The sequence below is a fragment of the Electrona antarctica genome (assembly GCF_951216825.1).
Source record: "Electrona antarctica genome assembly, chromosome: 7".
Lineage (NCBI taxonomy): Eukaryota > Metazoa > Chordata > Actinopteri > Myctophiformes > Myctophidae > Electrona > Electrona antarctica.
In genome coordinates this window covers 41,578,728-41,595,035 of record NC_136812.1, presented here as the reverse complement: position 1 = coordinate 41,595,035, position 16,308 = coordinate 41,578,728, and the positions used below count along the sequence as shown (strand labels likewise).

At 42.6% G+C, this 16,308-nt stretch overlaps 1 protein-coding gene across 5 annotated transcripts in view; it reads left to right on the top strand.

The window, feature by feature from the left end:
* The window catches only part of LOC306926673 (homer protein homolog 3-like), a 91,682-nt gene that overhangs the window by 53,598 nt on the left and 21,776 nt on the right, over positions 1-16,308 (top strand). For 3 of the 5 annotated variants that reach the window (XM_079506065.1, XM_079506062.1, XM_079506061.1), the window contains 2 exons: positions 8,229-8,237; positions 15,833-15,975. In XM_079506065.1, coding sequence (XP_079362191.1) covers positions 8,229-8,237; positions 15,833-15,975 — 152 coding nt within the window. The remainder of the gene's footprint in view (positions 1-8,228; positions 8,238-15,832; positions 15,976-16,308) is intronic. The other 2 variants (XM_079506064.1, XM_079506063.1) reach the window with 1 other exon arrangement.

Sequence of the window (16,308 nt, the reverse complement as noted above, 5' to 3'; positions counted from 1 at the left end):
TGTAGGGAAGTGGTTCCCAAGGTGGGGTCCGGGGACCCCCAGGGGTCCTTGAGGGTCCACAGCTATATGATAGTTAGGAACCAAATGGACCCTTATGGGTATGTAACTCTTGAGAGTGTACAAATGATTTGGTTCCATTTGTACACTCTCAGAGTTAAATTAACATTGATTTTACAATATAAATTGGAGGTCCCAGACATAGAAATGCCATCAAATGGGGGTCCGTAAGACTAATGCATGTCAAACTGGGGGGTCCTTGAAATTAAACGGGTTGAGAATCTCTGCTAGAGACGTAAAAATCTTCTCTTATGGGGGTCCCTGGCATATCTCTTCAAATGGGGGTCCACGGGCTAATTAGTGTCAATTTGGGGGCTCCGGGTGCCAAGTGAGCTCCAGCTGGCAATTTCCAAACGGCTGTAGTTTGAGAAGTAGTGCATTATGGTAGAAAGTAACACTCACTCCACTGGTAGACTTGGACATGTTCATTCATGTGGAAGTGGACATGAGACGCTGTCGGTTTTGCCACTTTATTATGTTTCATCACCAGAGAGAGAGAGAATGAATGAAATTCACCTGTTGATAATTAAGTGTGATGGCTGTGTGAACTTCATTCTATCTCTCTCTCTCTCTCTCTCTCTCTCTTTCTCTCTCTCTCTCGGTTATCTATGTTTCTCGGCCAAGTATATCCACATTCCACAACAATGCAGTTTATTTTGAATAAAACGTGTTCAGTTAATGACACAGAGGTAGGAACAACAGGAGCTTGCGTGCGTGCGTGCGTGCATAGGGACTGGGAGCACATGGGGGGTGTGTGTGTGTGTGTGTTAGCTTGCTGAAGATAACAGCGTGTTAGGACACAGTCTGCTGCCAACATGTTATCAACTGTTAGGAGTATTGTTAGTGTTGTCTACAGGTTTCAACATAGGAAGAGGCATGATGCAGAATAAACAGATAAAAGAGATGCTGCAGCATTTCAACCATTATTCATTGTGTTGGGCGCGGCAGTGACTCGGGGAGTAGAGTGGCCATCCGGGCAGTTCAATTCCAGGCTACTGGTGGCTTGGTGTTGAAGTGTCCTTGATCAAAGACCTTTTAACTGCTCCGTCCTGGTTGTGCCTAAAGGTCTCCTCTGCTGTCGCTGTGTTACTGTGTGTGTCTGAGAATGTCATGGCAATTGTAAAGCACTTTGGATAATGGCCGTTATGGAAATGCTGACCCGTTTTGTCTGAAATGTGACTTTGTACAGTAGGAGAGGTGCAGGCTGCTGACAGCACGACATGGTGTACTGTCCAGACCGCTTTATAATGCAAATCCATCATTCATGTTTCTAATTTTCACCCAATTTGCCCTGCCAATGTTTCCATTTCATACCATACAGCACATACCATAATAAGCCATCATTCATGTAAATGTTAAATAGTGTATTTATATAGTGCTTTCACCCAAAGCACAAACCTAGATTGTGCATTACTTTCACATCTTTCAAACCATGCTGCAAGGCACCAACCTGCTCACTGGGAGCAATTAGGGGTTCAGAGTCTTGCTCATGGACACCTGGACTCTGTGGGGCGAAGCAGTCGTTTCTCCACTAGTCCAGGCAGCCGCGCACCCCCCGTCCCTCTGCCTCCCCGTCTCTAATTCCATTACAATTGCAATATCTATCTATTTTTTCAAAGATAGATGGAAGATAACACCTGTGTGAAGTGAGCGGTGCAACTCCGTGTTGCGGAAGTTCGAGACCCACAGGAACGCGCCCAGGGTGCCGGCCCGGTTCCGGCGAGCCGCCCCGCATCTGAAATGGTTGAGAAATGACAAGAGTTACCGTGTGGGGGTCCCCAGGGGGTCCCTCTACTGTACTGTACTGTCACTGTACTGTACTGTCACACCAGAAATCCTCATATATACAGTTAATATGTGTGTGTATGCAACAGTGACACTTGGTAGTGAAAACCAACCAAACGCTATTTCAGCCAGCCAGAAACACAGCCAGGGACACACATAGCTGTCTATAGGAGTGGCTGCACCACTCAAAAAATTCTGTGTCGCGAATATTAGAGCCTATACGCCCCCCCCCATAGGCTACATGCACCTAATTCCATTAAAAAAGCAATATCTATTTCCCTTGTTTTTTCTTTCTTCAAAGACAGATATAAATGTACTGTGTAGCTAATATTAGAGGCTATATCCCCCCCAAGTTGTGCATTAATTACAAAATGGTGGCATTTTCTAAACACGAGCGTTGTGTTATTTTCATTCCATTAATTCATATTCTTCTCTGTTGCCTGTGCATGTTCATTGACGTGTGCGCTGTGTGTGTGTGTGTGTTGACTGGGGGGCTGTGTGTGTCTGTGTGTGTGTTGACTGGGCAATAGAGGGGGAGTCGGAGGGGCGGGGGATGCGCTGCCCGGACTAGTGTAGAAAACGCCTGGGCCACTGTACACAGCATTGCAAATTCACACACTGTAGTGACCTAGTTTTAACCATGATCATTACAACAAGATCCAGCCAGGCAGTATCATTGTCTTCATGACAGGGGAAACAATAGCTAACATTACAGAGTCAAGTTCACAGTTCACACACACATTATCCATGTCCTTACACCTCACTCCAATGACTCCACACAATGTATTGTCTCTGAGGTGCACGCACGCACGCACGCACGCACGCACACACGCACTGATTTGGTGTTCTCTTACTTCATGAATACATTCACTGCAGTGCAGTGTTTTAGTCTACAATATATCCAGTGCAGTTCCGGTTTCCCTACGCGTTGATTAGGGCTGTCACCATTAGTTGACAATTGTCATGCAAATAATTGCGATGAATGATTTAATTGTGTTTCGTAATCAAAAATTGTACAGGGCAGATAATGACAGATAAATGTACAAAGATTATGTTTAATAATTTATTTAATCATGTAATGCTTGATGAAACTAGTGGTGCTTACAATGCGTCACGAAGTGATGTGTTGCAACTCGTAAAAAAAACATTTTACATTTCACACTACTCATTTTACGAAAAAACACAAAAGGTTCAAATATGGAGATTTCTGCCCAAAAGCGAGAATATATTAATGCCCTTCATCATCATTGTGCTTGAGTGTCGAAATCTATTTTTGCTACTTGGCCTTTGGCCTGACAAAACTTTTAAGTAGCCATGGTTGATTACACATACACGCACGCACGCACGCACGCACGCACGCACACGAACACGCACACAGCTGTAGCTAAAGACAGGGTCACATTTATCAGCCAGTCAATTGGCAGTAATTAGCTGTCCAAACGAGGCCGAGTGGAACCAATCATTATGAAGTTCTTCTGGGGTTTATCCAATCACTGACCTCTGCCACAAGGTCACCACGGCAACCGGGTGACCCAGTTCAGAGCCGCGGTGTGTGCTTCTGTCCACCCAAGGAACCACACACCCCTTCATCAGCACGCACACGTGTCTCAAACACACACACACACACACACACGTCACACACACACACACACACACACACACACACACACACACACACACACACACACACACACACACACCACACACGTAGACACATCTGTATCTCTTTTCTTCGATTTGAAGTGGATGTAAACAAACATGCACGCACGCACACACACACACACACACTACAGTGCATGGCTGAGCCCGGTTAGTATCGATTAGCAGATAAGACAGCAGTCATTGGTGTGAAGCATAATGAATGAAACAGCGCTGTGAGGACACGCCTCTACACTGAGGCTTCTGTTGGCTGCGCTGTGTTCTCCTTGTGTCTAATCTAATCTATTTTAAATGTGACACCATATAATGAAACAGTGTTATCAACAGTATGAGGACACATGAAGGTGATAGACTTGGGCTGAAATCACAATTCATTTTAGCATAATCGTCACTGTCAGGCAGAAACCTCTTTATCTCCATATTCAAACTTTTGGATGATGAAGGAATTCACCCAACACAGACGCTATGCAATTTAAAATAAAATGTGTATATACTAGTGTGCTTGCATGTGTATAGATAGACGGACAGAGAGGCAGGCAGACAGTATACTGTATAGTGTATGTATACTGTACACAGCATTGTCATAGAAAATATATGGACATTAAAAAAGAGGCATACTCTCAAACCAACCACAGTGCCTTAGCAAGCCTCTAAATTGATGGGGGGGGAGAGAGAGAGAGAGAGCAGTTCATCATATATCCATGACCTTTATTCACAAGGATGAACTCCTCCTATGTGCCTTGAAGCGAGCACATAGGAGGAGGCTAGCTCTGTGTATGTAAGGATTAACCCATTAAAACCAGAAAATATGGCTATATATAGCAGCGCAAGTTATTCCGAAAACTCTAAGGATTTAGAACAGTGGTTTTCAGAAATGGCAGATATACAAGCTCACAGGCAGCGCTTCTCTTCACGATGTGGGCCGGTACACTGCTATTTTCCTTCTTTTTTTTTTTTTTTTTAATATATCTTTATTTTTAATCTTTAACAAATCTTCTCTTCTCGGGGGTGACCTTGCACAAAAGTTAACATTTTCAGATGATGGTCCACGGCCAAATATATATCATTTTGTTGAGAACTACTGATTTACAAGGCATTTGTAGAATCATCCTCAATTCTTGCTGGGTTAAAGCAGTGATTCTCAACCTCAAATCTCAAGGACCTCCAGTTTGATATGCATTGGTCCGTGGACCCCTGCAGTGCCTGTGCTGGAAGCAATCATTTTCAAAGGGGGTGCTGAGGCTCTCTTGGGGTCGCTAGTTTAATTCATTACACGGCTTGGTTGAATGCTTGATTCAACAAAGTATATGGTGTGTGAATTTTTATTCTTCTTTGTTACCTTGAAGAGCCATGACAAAAACAGTCTATCTAGTGAAGCCCACAGTATTCTTAGCTAAGATACCGGTAAGCAAACTGTCACATGAAGCTTTAATAGTCTTTCTGTGTCCTCTGTCACTTTATACTCAAACTACATATGAAGTTATAATTGCCAGTGGAAACGTGTTCAAGTGCCCTGTACCATTTTAGCTGCCTGTGGGATATTTTGTTTTTGTTTTTCCCCTTTGATGTTTTTCACAGTTCTTCAACGTTGGGAGTTTAATAAACTCCGTTTATACTTCCCTTGCCTTGCCACACTTCTTGGTTTGGTTTTGGTTTGAAAAGAGGGGGTTCTCTGCATAGCGCAAAGGCAACGAGGCAAGTGACAATTATCATGCATGTGTACAATGTACATGTGTGATAATTGTCAGTTGCCTCTTCGCACTACATTATATTCAAGGCTTCAGGGAGTGAAAATAAGTCATTTCTTAATATAAAAAGTGTATTTTCTCATTGTCTTTCCTTTACCACAACTCGTGCTGCCTGTGATTGTCATTCTGCTGGCACTGTTACTCATCGTCTCTGTCGGGTGGAAACCTCATATGTCCCAAACTGTTACTTTTCAGGATTCAAATTCAAAAACGGCAGTAGTACCTGATCCGCAAACTCGAAAGAAACGCCATGCGAAGTGACTGATACTTTTGATACTTTTGTGTGACGCTGTAGTATGATCACGTAGCGTAGGGCTTTAATTTACAAAATAAAACACAACAAGTTAGAACACAGAGATGACAGCGACGTGATCCTCATAGCTTGTAGGTCTGCTATTACGATGGAGAGAGACGCCACAGGCCTCTGAAAAGAGCATTTATCAATATTTCAAACGGCTTCTAGACGTTAACGACAACAGAAATAGGCAGTGTTGCCATGTCTGCTTATTAAAAGCGTCTTTGGGCTTATTTTTCTGTAAAGTTGCTTGCAAATATTGGTAGTTGCTGGTTGCGTTTCTTTTTTTAGGGCTCGTTTCCAAAGTGTAGTTGCTTGGGCTTGCTTTATTTTTTTCATTGTTTTGTCATGTCAAGGACATCTAAAATTAATATGTATTTTTCCACGGAGCCCCATCTGGGCATATTCTGTGCCAGGAAGGCCCATACACGATTTGTGTATTTAAAATGTTTAAAAAAAATCATTCAACATTTTTCAATTTCCCCCCACAAGACTTGTAGATCGGCTTTTTTTCAAATAGCCAATGTGGGTTCAAAAGTGCTCATGTGGCCTATTTGGGCTTGTTTTCATGAACCAGGCTGCTTATTTCTCTCTCAGAATCTGGCAACACTGCAAATAGGCCACGGTGTTTTTAAGACACGGTATAAGGTGCAGTGTGTAGGAATGTAAGCCGTGATGCACCCTGTCATGAATTAATGATTGGGGTTTGGGGTCTCATTGAAAGGAAATCTGTAGCAACTGTAGCTCTGTACAAGACAAGGACACGAGTGCAGATAAATAAATAAACAGGTTTTAGATGTACTTAGATGGTACTTGGTGCAGTGATGTCACATGCTAGTAGGATCAAAAAAATGGACCGCTTGAACACATCCCCAGCGTCCCTATTGTGTTGGAGAAAATAGCAGATCCACAAGCTCACCATGCGTTGCGTTGTTGTTGCGACGCATTGTGAGCTTCGCTCTAATAGAAAACGGGAGGGGGCTTAGTATAAAGCCTGGGAGAATGCCGCTCCACTACGTACAGTATATAGGGTATAAGTGGTTAATATTTCATGGTTTCTGGATATTGTTTGTGCATTCTGTCATTTTAGCACCTTTTCCACTGGATATATAAATATACTGTATATATAAAGAGGGCGTGTTTCATGTCATCTTGTGTATTCAATTCATCAATACATATACATACAGTACTCTATACGAGCAGTAAAAGTATATTTACAGAAAAACATTAGGGGGTCATTTATTTTGCTAATTGCAGACAGGTGCTTGTAGCGGTTGTGTAGCAGCAAAGGATCTCCACTCTGTTCTGGGCCAGTGTCTTTATAGAACCCAAGCTGTTCCTCAAATCACAGATTGGGGCAGCCTAGCAAAAGAAATGTGAGATTAGTTTTTGCCTGTGGGCATTTCACGCACATTGTCCCCTAATAATAGATATAATACTTTATGTGAACCAGAAGAAAGGAAGGACCGTAAAGATTACAGCCTACCTTTTCAATCTTTTCAGTACAAAGCTAAAGAGTGGTCGCTCAAAGTAATTTTGAACTTTTCTATAATTATCTATTATAAAAGCCCCACAACCACCCCCCCATGCCTTTTCATAATTGCAAGCCATCACAAAACAATTATTGTCATCGGTTTGGAAAGGTGTAATTGTATATTGCCTCTGGGCAGAGAGAGAGAGAGAGATGTGCAGGCGCTCAATCAACAATTCCTTCTATGTATTTAAAAAGGGTATTATGATCATTACCAACCCAGAATATTGAATGGTTTTGTCTTCATTTCTCCAGGGAGACTAAGCACAGCATGGCTGCTATTTGATTGATTAGATAGATAGATAGATAGATAGATAGATAGATAGATAGATAGATGGATAGATTGATACATATACGATCGATACATACGATCGATAGATTCATACGATTGATAGATACGATAGATAGATTGATACTATAGATAGATTCATGGTATAACCAGCAGCACAGGATCAGAAGAATACTAGAAACTGTGGAATTTCAGGAAACAAGCTTGTTTGTCTGTCTTTGGGTTTTGGACTCAACACTGAGCGGTAAAACTACTTATTCGAGCTAGAACAAATATAACGACTGAAAATGGAAAGGACACCTGGCTTGCAGGTACACAACAGTTCTTTGACGCACGGTAGTATCTCCTGCACAGTGGTATTGACGTGCCTGAAGTACAGCACATGGCATCAACTGAAAGCTGCCAGGGAGAACACCAATTGAGAACACACTCAAATAATTTGTCACTGCACGCTGACGCCTGGAAATACTGTAACAGTGGCATATTGGAACATCTTGTTCCAATACGCCAGGACAGGCCCATATATCAAGTGTTCTCAAACGTCTCAGCCTGTGACCCCCCAAAATAATCACATATTTGAACTGGGGACCCCCCACACTTAACACCCTGACAAGCTCACAACAACTCACATTTTCACAATGTTTACCTCTTTCTTATTTAATATTTGACAGTAAAGAACAGTTTGTATATGTATTTCAGAAATACACATACAAACTCACTGTACTGACTGAATTCTCTTCTCTTCTCTTCTCTTCTCTTCTCTTCTCTTCTCTTCTCTTCTCTTCTCTTCTCTTCTCTTCTCTTCTCTCTTCTGGGGTCCGCTGTGTCTTCGCTGTTGCATCATGGAAACCTCTCATCTATCAGCTATCCCAGGTGAGTTTGGATGCACCATCTCCCTCGGCCCCAGGCCGACATGCTGTAGCTCTCTGGTTGTAAACGTATTTCCCAGAACCTCCCTCTGCCTGCATAATACTGTATCTTCTCTGGGATTTCAGAGTTCACCATTGTTACATGAACTTGCTCCGCGTTCAATAATTTAGCTGCTGCGTGATAAAAGTCGACTTCAAAGCGATGGTGGACGCTCGCTGGCGGAGACCAGTGTAAACGACACATTTGCATTTGCAGTGGTGGAAGAAGTACTCAGATTCTTTACTTCAGTAAAAGTAGCTATACCACCAGTAAGACCCCTGAGGGCGTGCCGTACACTGGTCATATATGGAGTGTGTCTTGAGTGTACAGGGTTTGATGAGGTCAGATTAACATATGGAATGTCAGAACAAGTCAGCTCCATATATGGTGATCTAAGGGTGGCAGCGGGGGTAGTGTCTTGAGTGTACAGGGTTTGATGAGGGCCCAGGTAGCCTGTTGAGAACTCTAGTTTTCGCCGGCTGCCGGGCGGGGCTGCACAAATAACTTTGGGGCAGGCCCGTCTAGAGTTTAAATGGACAGGTATCCACATCGAAGAGGAATGATGGATGGGGAAGGATCAACATACAGTATGGAATGTCAGAACAGGTTCTGACATATAATACTAATATTGATGACATCAGGGATCTCCATATATGGCCTTAATTGCGACAGCAGGTCGCATTTACTATGATCCCTGATTTACTATCATCCCTGATGTCACTGATGTCATGAGATCTGGGAATCATATATGGGGGCTTTCCCCATGTATGGGGATTTTGAGTGATTGACTGACTGACTGGAAATGCACGATTCCATAGTTAACTGCGACCTTTGGTCGCAATAATATAAACATACACTGTGACAAGTAAATGGCCTGTATTCACGATTTTACTTAAATAAAATGAGTATAGACTTCAATATATCTAGTATACTTACAGTACAAAAGTAAAAGTTCTCATATGAATGGCACATTTCACAATTTCTTTCAAATTTGTCAAACCTTTCCAAAACATGTTTTTAGCTTGCAGATTGGCCATTTTAAAATAGCAGAAGAGTAATATATTGCTTATAAGTGGTGAATGTATGTTTTGTAATAATAATCTAAAACTGCAGTAACAGTAAGTTTTCATATAGTCTAAAGTACAATATTTGCCCCTGAGATGTAGAAGTAGAAATGATTAAAAAATGGAAATATTCAAGTAAAAGTACTTGTACTGTACGCTAGTGAATCTAGTGTCGCGTGGAAACCTCATGTCAAAAATAGCAAAAGTAGCAGATCTACAAGCTCAAAACGCGTTGCTTCGCCGCCACATTTCGAGCTTGTGGAACTGCTACTTTTGATGCTTTTTGTGTGACGCTGTATTTGTAGTATGATCAAGACATTCATTTAAGAAAAAACACAAAAAGTTGGAATATGGAGATAAGAGGTTTCTGCCCGACAGCAACAATATTATTAGTCCACCACTGACAGAGAGGGAGCTTTTAGAGTGAATCTTTTAGAGGACTTCTTTTCAGCTCATGCTAATTAACAGATTGGTCATTAGCACATCATCAGGTTTCGGTTTCTCCGCCCGCCTACGACTCAAATGTGTTGGTCAAAGACGGGAAACGTTTGTACATTTGTAATCCCATATATCTATGCGTTAAACATGATGCCGAAATATAAATAATTTACTCCTGAGGCTAGCCTGCTGACTTTGGTCTGCAGCTTTGATTTTGTTCTCTTATGTGGATTGCTGGCGTTATCTCTCCTCTCCTCTCCTCTCCTCTCCTCTCCTCTCCTCTCCTCTCCTCTCCTCTCCTCTCCTCTCCTCTCCTCTCCTCTCCTCTCCTCTCCTCTCCGGACGTCAGTGCCCCACTTCGTCTTTGAACGCCCGCATCAAGTGTGTTTTCATGAATTAATTTCATCCCACATCGTCGCTGTGACCGGAAATCTCCATATTTTTCCACTTTTTATATTTTTTACATACATGAATGCCCTACTTTGTTGTACTAGAGTGCAAACAGAACGAAAAGATCCGATCGAAAAGTGGAAGTGGTTAAGTGTGTCTGTGGGTTTAAACCTACTGCTTGATCACAACACAGCGTCACACACAAGCATCGAAAGCAGCAGATCCGCAAGCTCAAAACGCGAGCTCGCCAATCTGTTACTTTTGCCATTGTTTTTATTTGAAAAGTGATCGTTTTGGACATATGAGGTTTCCACTCGACAGCGACGATACGCACACATTCTCTAAAGATAGCCTGCAGAGAGCATGCAGGCAGGCTGCAGAAAACAAAGCAGATGTCCTCAGGGGGAACGGAGGCAGGCGGAGTAGGGTGGAATTAATAATACACACATCTACAGTAACTGCTGCTGCCAAGGCCGTTGTGTAGGACACGTAACCCTAACTGTGCTGCTTCTGAGAGAGGAGGAGAAAGAGAGAGAGAGAGATGTACTTGTCTTTCCTTTTGATTTTGTTGCTGTCGGGCAAAAACCTCATCTCCATATTTTAACTTTGTGTGTTTTTTGGGGGGGAGGGAGGGGGGGGGACGACACCTGACTTGATCATACTACAGCGTCACTCAAAAGTAGCAGATCTGCAAGCTCAAAAGATTCAAGCTGATTCAAGATCTACTACTTTAGCTATTTTTGAGTGGAACATTGCTGTTCCAAGGAACAGCAACGTCCGTGTTAACCTATGTGACTATGAACCCAGTAGGGGCAAAAGTGGCGCTGTTGTGCCAGAAACAGAGAAAGAGAGATAGTGCTGCACTGTTGCCTGCTAATGAGAGAGAGAGAGGGGGGGGGGGGGGGAGTTGCACCACTCAGTTCACACGGGTGTGATTCTTTTATTTGAATAGCTGAAAAGTAACAATTCTGAACATATTTTTCAGAGTTTTGTAACCAACAGAGATGATATACTTTATTTTTTAACTGAACTGGCTTGTAGCGTCTTATTGCGATAAATAGTTTGTAAAGATCTGTGAGGTATGAACCCTTAGTTGGTTCAGAGAACGGTTGGGCGGCTGTTACCAACTCTATCATTTAGCTGTAGGGGATCCCTTTGGATCACTCGTGGTCCCTGGACCTCTGGTTGAAAACCTGCTATGAATCGAACCTGTGCTTACCATGTCGTTCCTTTGACATTAGGAATACTAATGTCGTTCACTGCACACACACACATGCTCATGTTCATACGCTGCACACCAGACCCATTGAAGACTGAGTTGAAGGACATTGTTTGATCTGGGCCCATGTAGCGCCTTCATGTAGCACCATTTACCAATGTAACATCCCCATTAGTGTCACAGCTTACATGTTATATCCTTCACACACATCTCAGGGTGATATACAGTACTTATTATTACTGATTTATTGATGATTTTCAGAGGACAGAACTATGCTCATTAACTCTTGCAGGGAGCCGAGATCAAAGACGGAGAGCTCCATCCAACGTGGTCACCTTATTAACGTCTTAAGTAGATCAGAACTGGGCTGGCCAATCAGGGGAGGCAAGTTCCTCCCAATAAATTTGTCACTGGTGCTCTGTATTCAATTCATCAAGACATATAAAGACATACAATGCTATATATATATTCTATATCTTGTGACAATAAATCATCAACACTAGGAACAGTAAAACGCGTTGTGTTTCGACCGCATCGTGAACTTGTTGATCTGCTATATTTGTCTAATCCGTCCGTCCGTCCCCCAGAACATGGATGCTGGGACAGAGGGGTTCAAGTGGTTATTAATCTTCAGCCGTAACAAACACAACGGTCTCGGTTTGTGCGGACAGTGAATCCTCGGATAACCCCAGCCAGTTTTCCTTTGAATGTGAATCCCATTAGCATTCATGAGCCATCTGCTGTGCTGCAGCACAAGATAGCACTCTGACCAGCTGGGCTCCTCCACCGGACCATACATTTATATTAATATGACTCGTAGTACAACTGTATATCAGGCACAAATCTACTGTAGGCAAAGTAAGGCATGTGCCTTACTTTACGTTGCACTAGTAGTAGTGTAGCCTGGAGCTCACCTATGCTTTCTATGGCATAGGCAGCTCCCGGCAGGATCCGCCGGCAGAAACTGTGCGCAGCTGCTGGACATGAGACTAATTAATTAGAGCGACAGAGAGAGAGAGGAGTGTGTGTACGGGTGTGCGTGTGTGCGTCAATTTAACAAAGGTGCAGACGATCAGAAATCAGCAGAGAGTGATCGACGTTTGCGCTACTCTATGCCAAATTGAAGTGGACTCGGACCCAGACTTTTTTTTCCTCCCTGGAAATAAAAACGTCTGGGTTTCCGGCTAGTAGTAGTGCAACGCCGCCGGCGCCTACAGCGTCCCGAACCTAAGGCCTTCTAGCTGTGAGGAACCTAGGGCCTTCTAGCTGTGAGGCGGCAGCACTACCGACTGTGCCACCCCTGTGCCACCCCCTTCAATTATGATTCCCCACGTAACGATTCGATTCGACGATGCATTGCAATGCGTGACACTTTTCTATATTACAGCACAACATGGCAAATTCTTTTCATCATTCAGTACAATCAGTCAGATATACTGAACATAATATTTTATTTAGAATTATATAATAATACTAGAGCGGTGCCCATTGGGCACTGGCCTACTAGGAACTTGGAAATGCATGCCCCACCCAGTTATTATGTGTCCCTTTTATGCCCATATATGGAGTTCTTTGTCAGGCATGCCCAAATATGGAGTCTATGCAGATGTCAGACCAACATTGTGATGTCAGAACAGGCCAGCTCCATATATGGAGATCTAGGGTGCTCAGGTGTATCAATCGGCATTAGCCAATTGATCACATTGATGGCCCCTGATGGATGGATTGATGGGCCCTGTCCAGAGCCTGGGCAGAGGCTTTTGTGCTGGTTCTGGACAACAGTGTATCCCACCGACTCAAAGCCGAGAACTGTACTCCCTGTGGGGGTGTGGAACGTGTCTGTCACACACACACGCACACGCGCGCACACACACACACACACACACACACACACACACACACACACACACACACACACACACACACACACACACACACACACACACACACACACACACACACACACACACACACACACACACACACACACACACACACACACACACACACACTTGACTTGGTTAATTTATAGACAGATAGATTTAGATTATAATAGTATTATAATTATATATTATATTTAGGCTTCAATTATCGATTATGTCACATTGCTGCATTGCATTGCTGCACGGGCGAATCGTGATGCATTGTTGAATCAATATTTTTTTTACACCACTAGTATGATATAGACATATAGGTCTACTGTAGTTGCTGTGAGTCTCTTGTCTTGCTGAAGGCGTCTGAATGCACCAGCCAACCAATGGTTGGCTGGTGCAAAGGTTTTCAAAGAGATATACCTGCCGACCAGTAGGATACAAAGGCTGAAATGCATGCATTTTCATTCCAATGGGTGATTGAGGGTCGCGCTCTACCGCAACGGCCAGTCCGCTGTCCACTAATAGTTCTCAGGTCTTGCTTTTGTCCTCAGTGTAGGGATTTTGGCCAGGCAGAAAATGGATTTGGACAGGCGGACGCCTGTCCTCGCCTTATTGTAGATACGCCACTGCAGCCAACACCAATGAATATGGAATTCAAATGTTGTTTACATGATTTCAGTCTGCAGCAGGGGATTGACTGTCAGGCTGTGCTGTTGATTGAAATCCATGCAGCCCAGATTTGTCAAGTAATGGAGGACGTGTAGTAGTGCAACGTTGCTGCAAAACCGAGCAATCTTCAGAAGTCTGGATAAATAAATGATTCAGTGTTCTCTCCACACATCCGCATTTCAGATTCAAGGTTCAATAATTTATTTGCAAAACAACACTACATTTCGTTTGGAATATGTTTCGGTGTCTTCGGAGACAGTAATGAACATATTAAGCACAGTTCTTAGATAGACTCTTCTCCTTCCTGTGGAATAAACTCCCCATCCCATTGCAGTCAGAACTGCAGACTCACCCACTCACATCCAAGTGTGCCATAGTTTGAAGACTTGCCTCTTCAGGCTCCACCTCACACTCCCTACTCTCTCCTTATATGCCTTTGTTTCACTTTTCAATAGATGAAACATTTCAATAGATTCTAGTTTACTATGGAGATATGTTGGTTACTTTTTCATATTTAGTTTTTGTGTTTTCTGTTTCATGTACAGTATACTATCTCTGCTCCAAAATTTTAATTTTTTTAAATTAAATTAAAAGTATAATTCTTTCAGGAAATGACAAAAGCCTTATATCTTTCAAACGATGCAATACTGCTTCATCAAAGTTGGTGTTGTGACTTTATATATTGTCAATTCCTTGCATGAGAGGGGGAGAGGGGTGGAGTTAGTTGCTTTAGCAGACTAATATTGGTTAAATATTTTTTATAACCAACACACACATTTTGTGTTCTCTTCTCTTTCTTCTTCTCTTTCCTGTATTTTGTTTGTTTGTATTTTCTTTTTTCCTCTGTTTGTCTGTTTTCCCCTGTTTGTTTACTCCCCCCAACCCCCCCCCCCCCCCCCCCATGTGTGCTAGATGTATTGTATATATTATTATTTCTGTAGGTGTAATTAGGATAGGCAAAATAAGCCACTGGCTTCAGCCTATACCTTTTTGGTCTAAATACTAAGTTATAATGAAATGTAATCAATGCATTCAATGTTCAATTCTATGACCAAAATAAACTAAACTGAACTGAACTGAACACAGACGTAAAGGGTGTTCAATAGCATTGATTTATGAAGAAGAAAAATCGAAACCTATAAAATGGTCTTCCCGACAGCGATGTTTGACTTTGTTCTAGGTTCATTGTTTACTTGGTAACGTAGCTTCTTTGAAGCACTACATTGTTTTCTTTTCAATCTGCTTATATGTGACTATTTGCCTTGTTGTTGTTTACTGACTAGATGCATTTTTAGAGTTATTTATGGCATACATTTTGTTGGCCCAGAGTAGGGTGTCCTTGTGGCCCAGTGGGTAGGCCTGTCCTAATTATTACATAATCACCTAATCACAATTATTTTAGATACTCGCAATTATTTTAGCATGATTGTCATCATTTCCATGTTGAAAAATGTTAATACATTTTTATTTTATTTTTTTGCTTTTTACTTTACTTACTTTCATTGATAGATTACAGTAGTCTGACAGGAAATGGGGTATTAATACATTTTCAAACACTTGCCTAAAACAACAAAAATAGCAAAAGCTAAGGTCCTTGACGGGGTTCCAGGGGGTCCCAGCAAAATCACTATTTTGTACAGTTGGCTATTCAAAAAATAGCAGATCTACAAGTTCACAGCGCGTCACTCCATGCCTCGCTGTGAGCATGTACAACATTGAATTTTGTTATGTCTGGGTCGATTTCATCCGTTTTCCGCAGCTGTCTAGTGGGGTGTTGGTGACAGGCTGACAGCTAGTGATAGCCTACTACTTTCGAAACCACAAAATGCCCACTGGGCCTGTACACTTCTGGGGTAAACGAGAGCAGTAATATCAACAGTACCTGTTGTGTGTTTTGTGCTTCAGGAGCTGTCTGAGGACCGCCACTCCCCGCCCCTCCTGGCGGTCAACGGTCCGGCTAACGGTCCGGGGGAACTGGTGCGCAGTAAGAGCGCCGAGGTAGAGTTGACCTCAGAGAAGGAGAGGATCAAGAAGATGCTGTCAGAAGGGTATGAATAAATAACACTATCTGTAGCACTCTGGAACTAGCTTTCATCTAAGGCTAGGGGTGCAAAAATGTATCAAACTAATCGATTTAATCGACTACAAAAATGAAAAAGTATACTCTTTTAAGTATGACCTCGTTCTTATCTCCACAACCCGCCTTTGCCAGAACAAGGGATTTAATTTAATCCAGTAATTAAAATGTTTTCTTTTACTCACATGTTAGACAGCCTACATACGGATCCGACGTGCACGCGTGTGTGCTTATTTGTCCTTTTTCCGCTCCAAATGTAACCTCGGTACCCAGGCTTTCATTTTCGTCTAAGCAAAAAATGAAA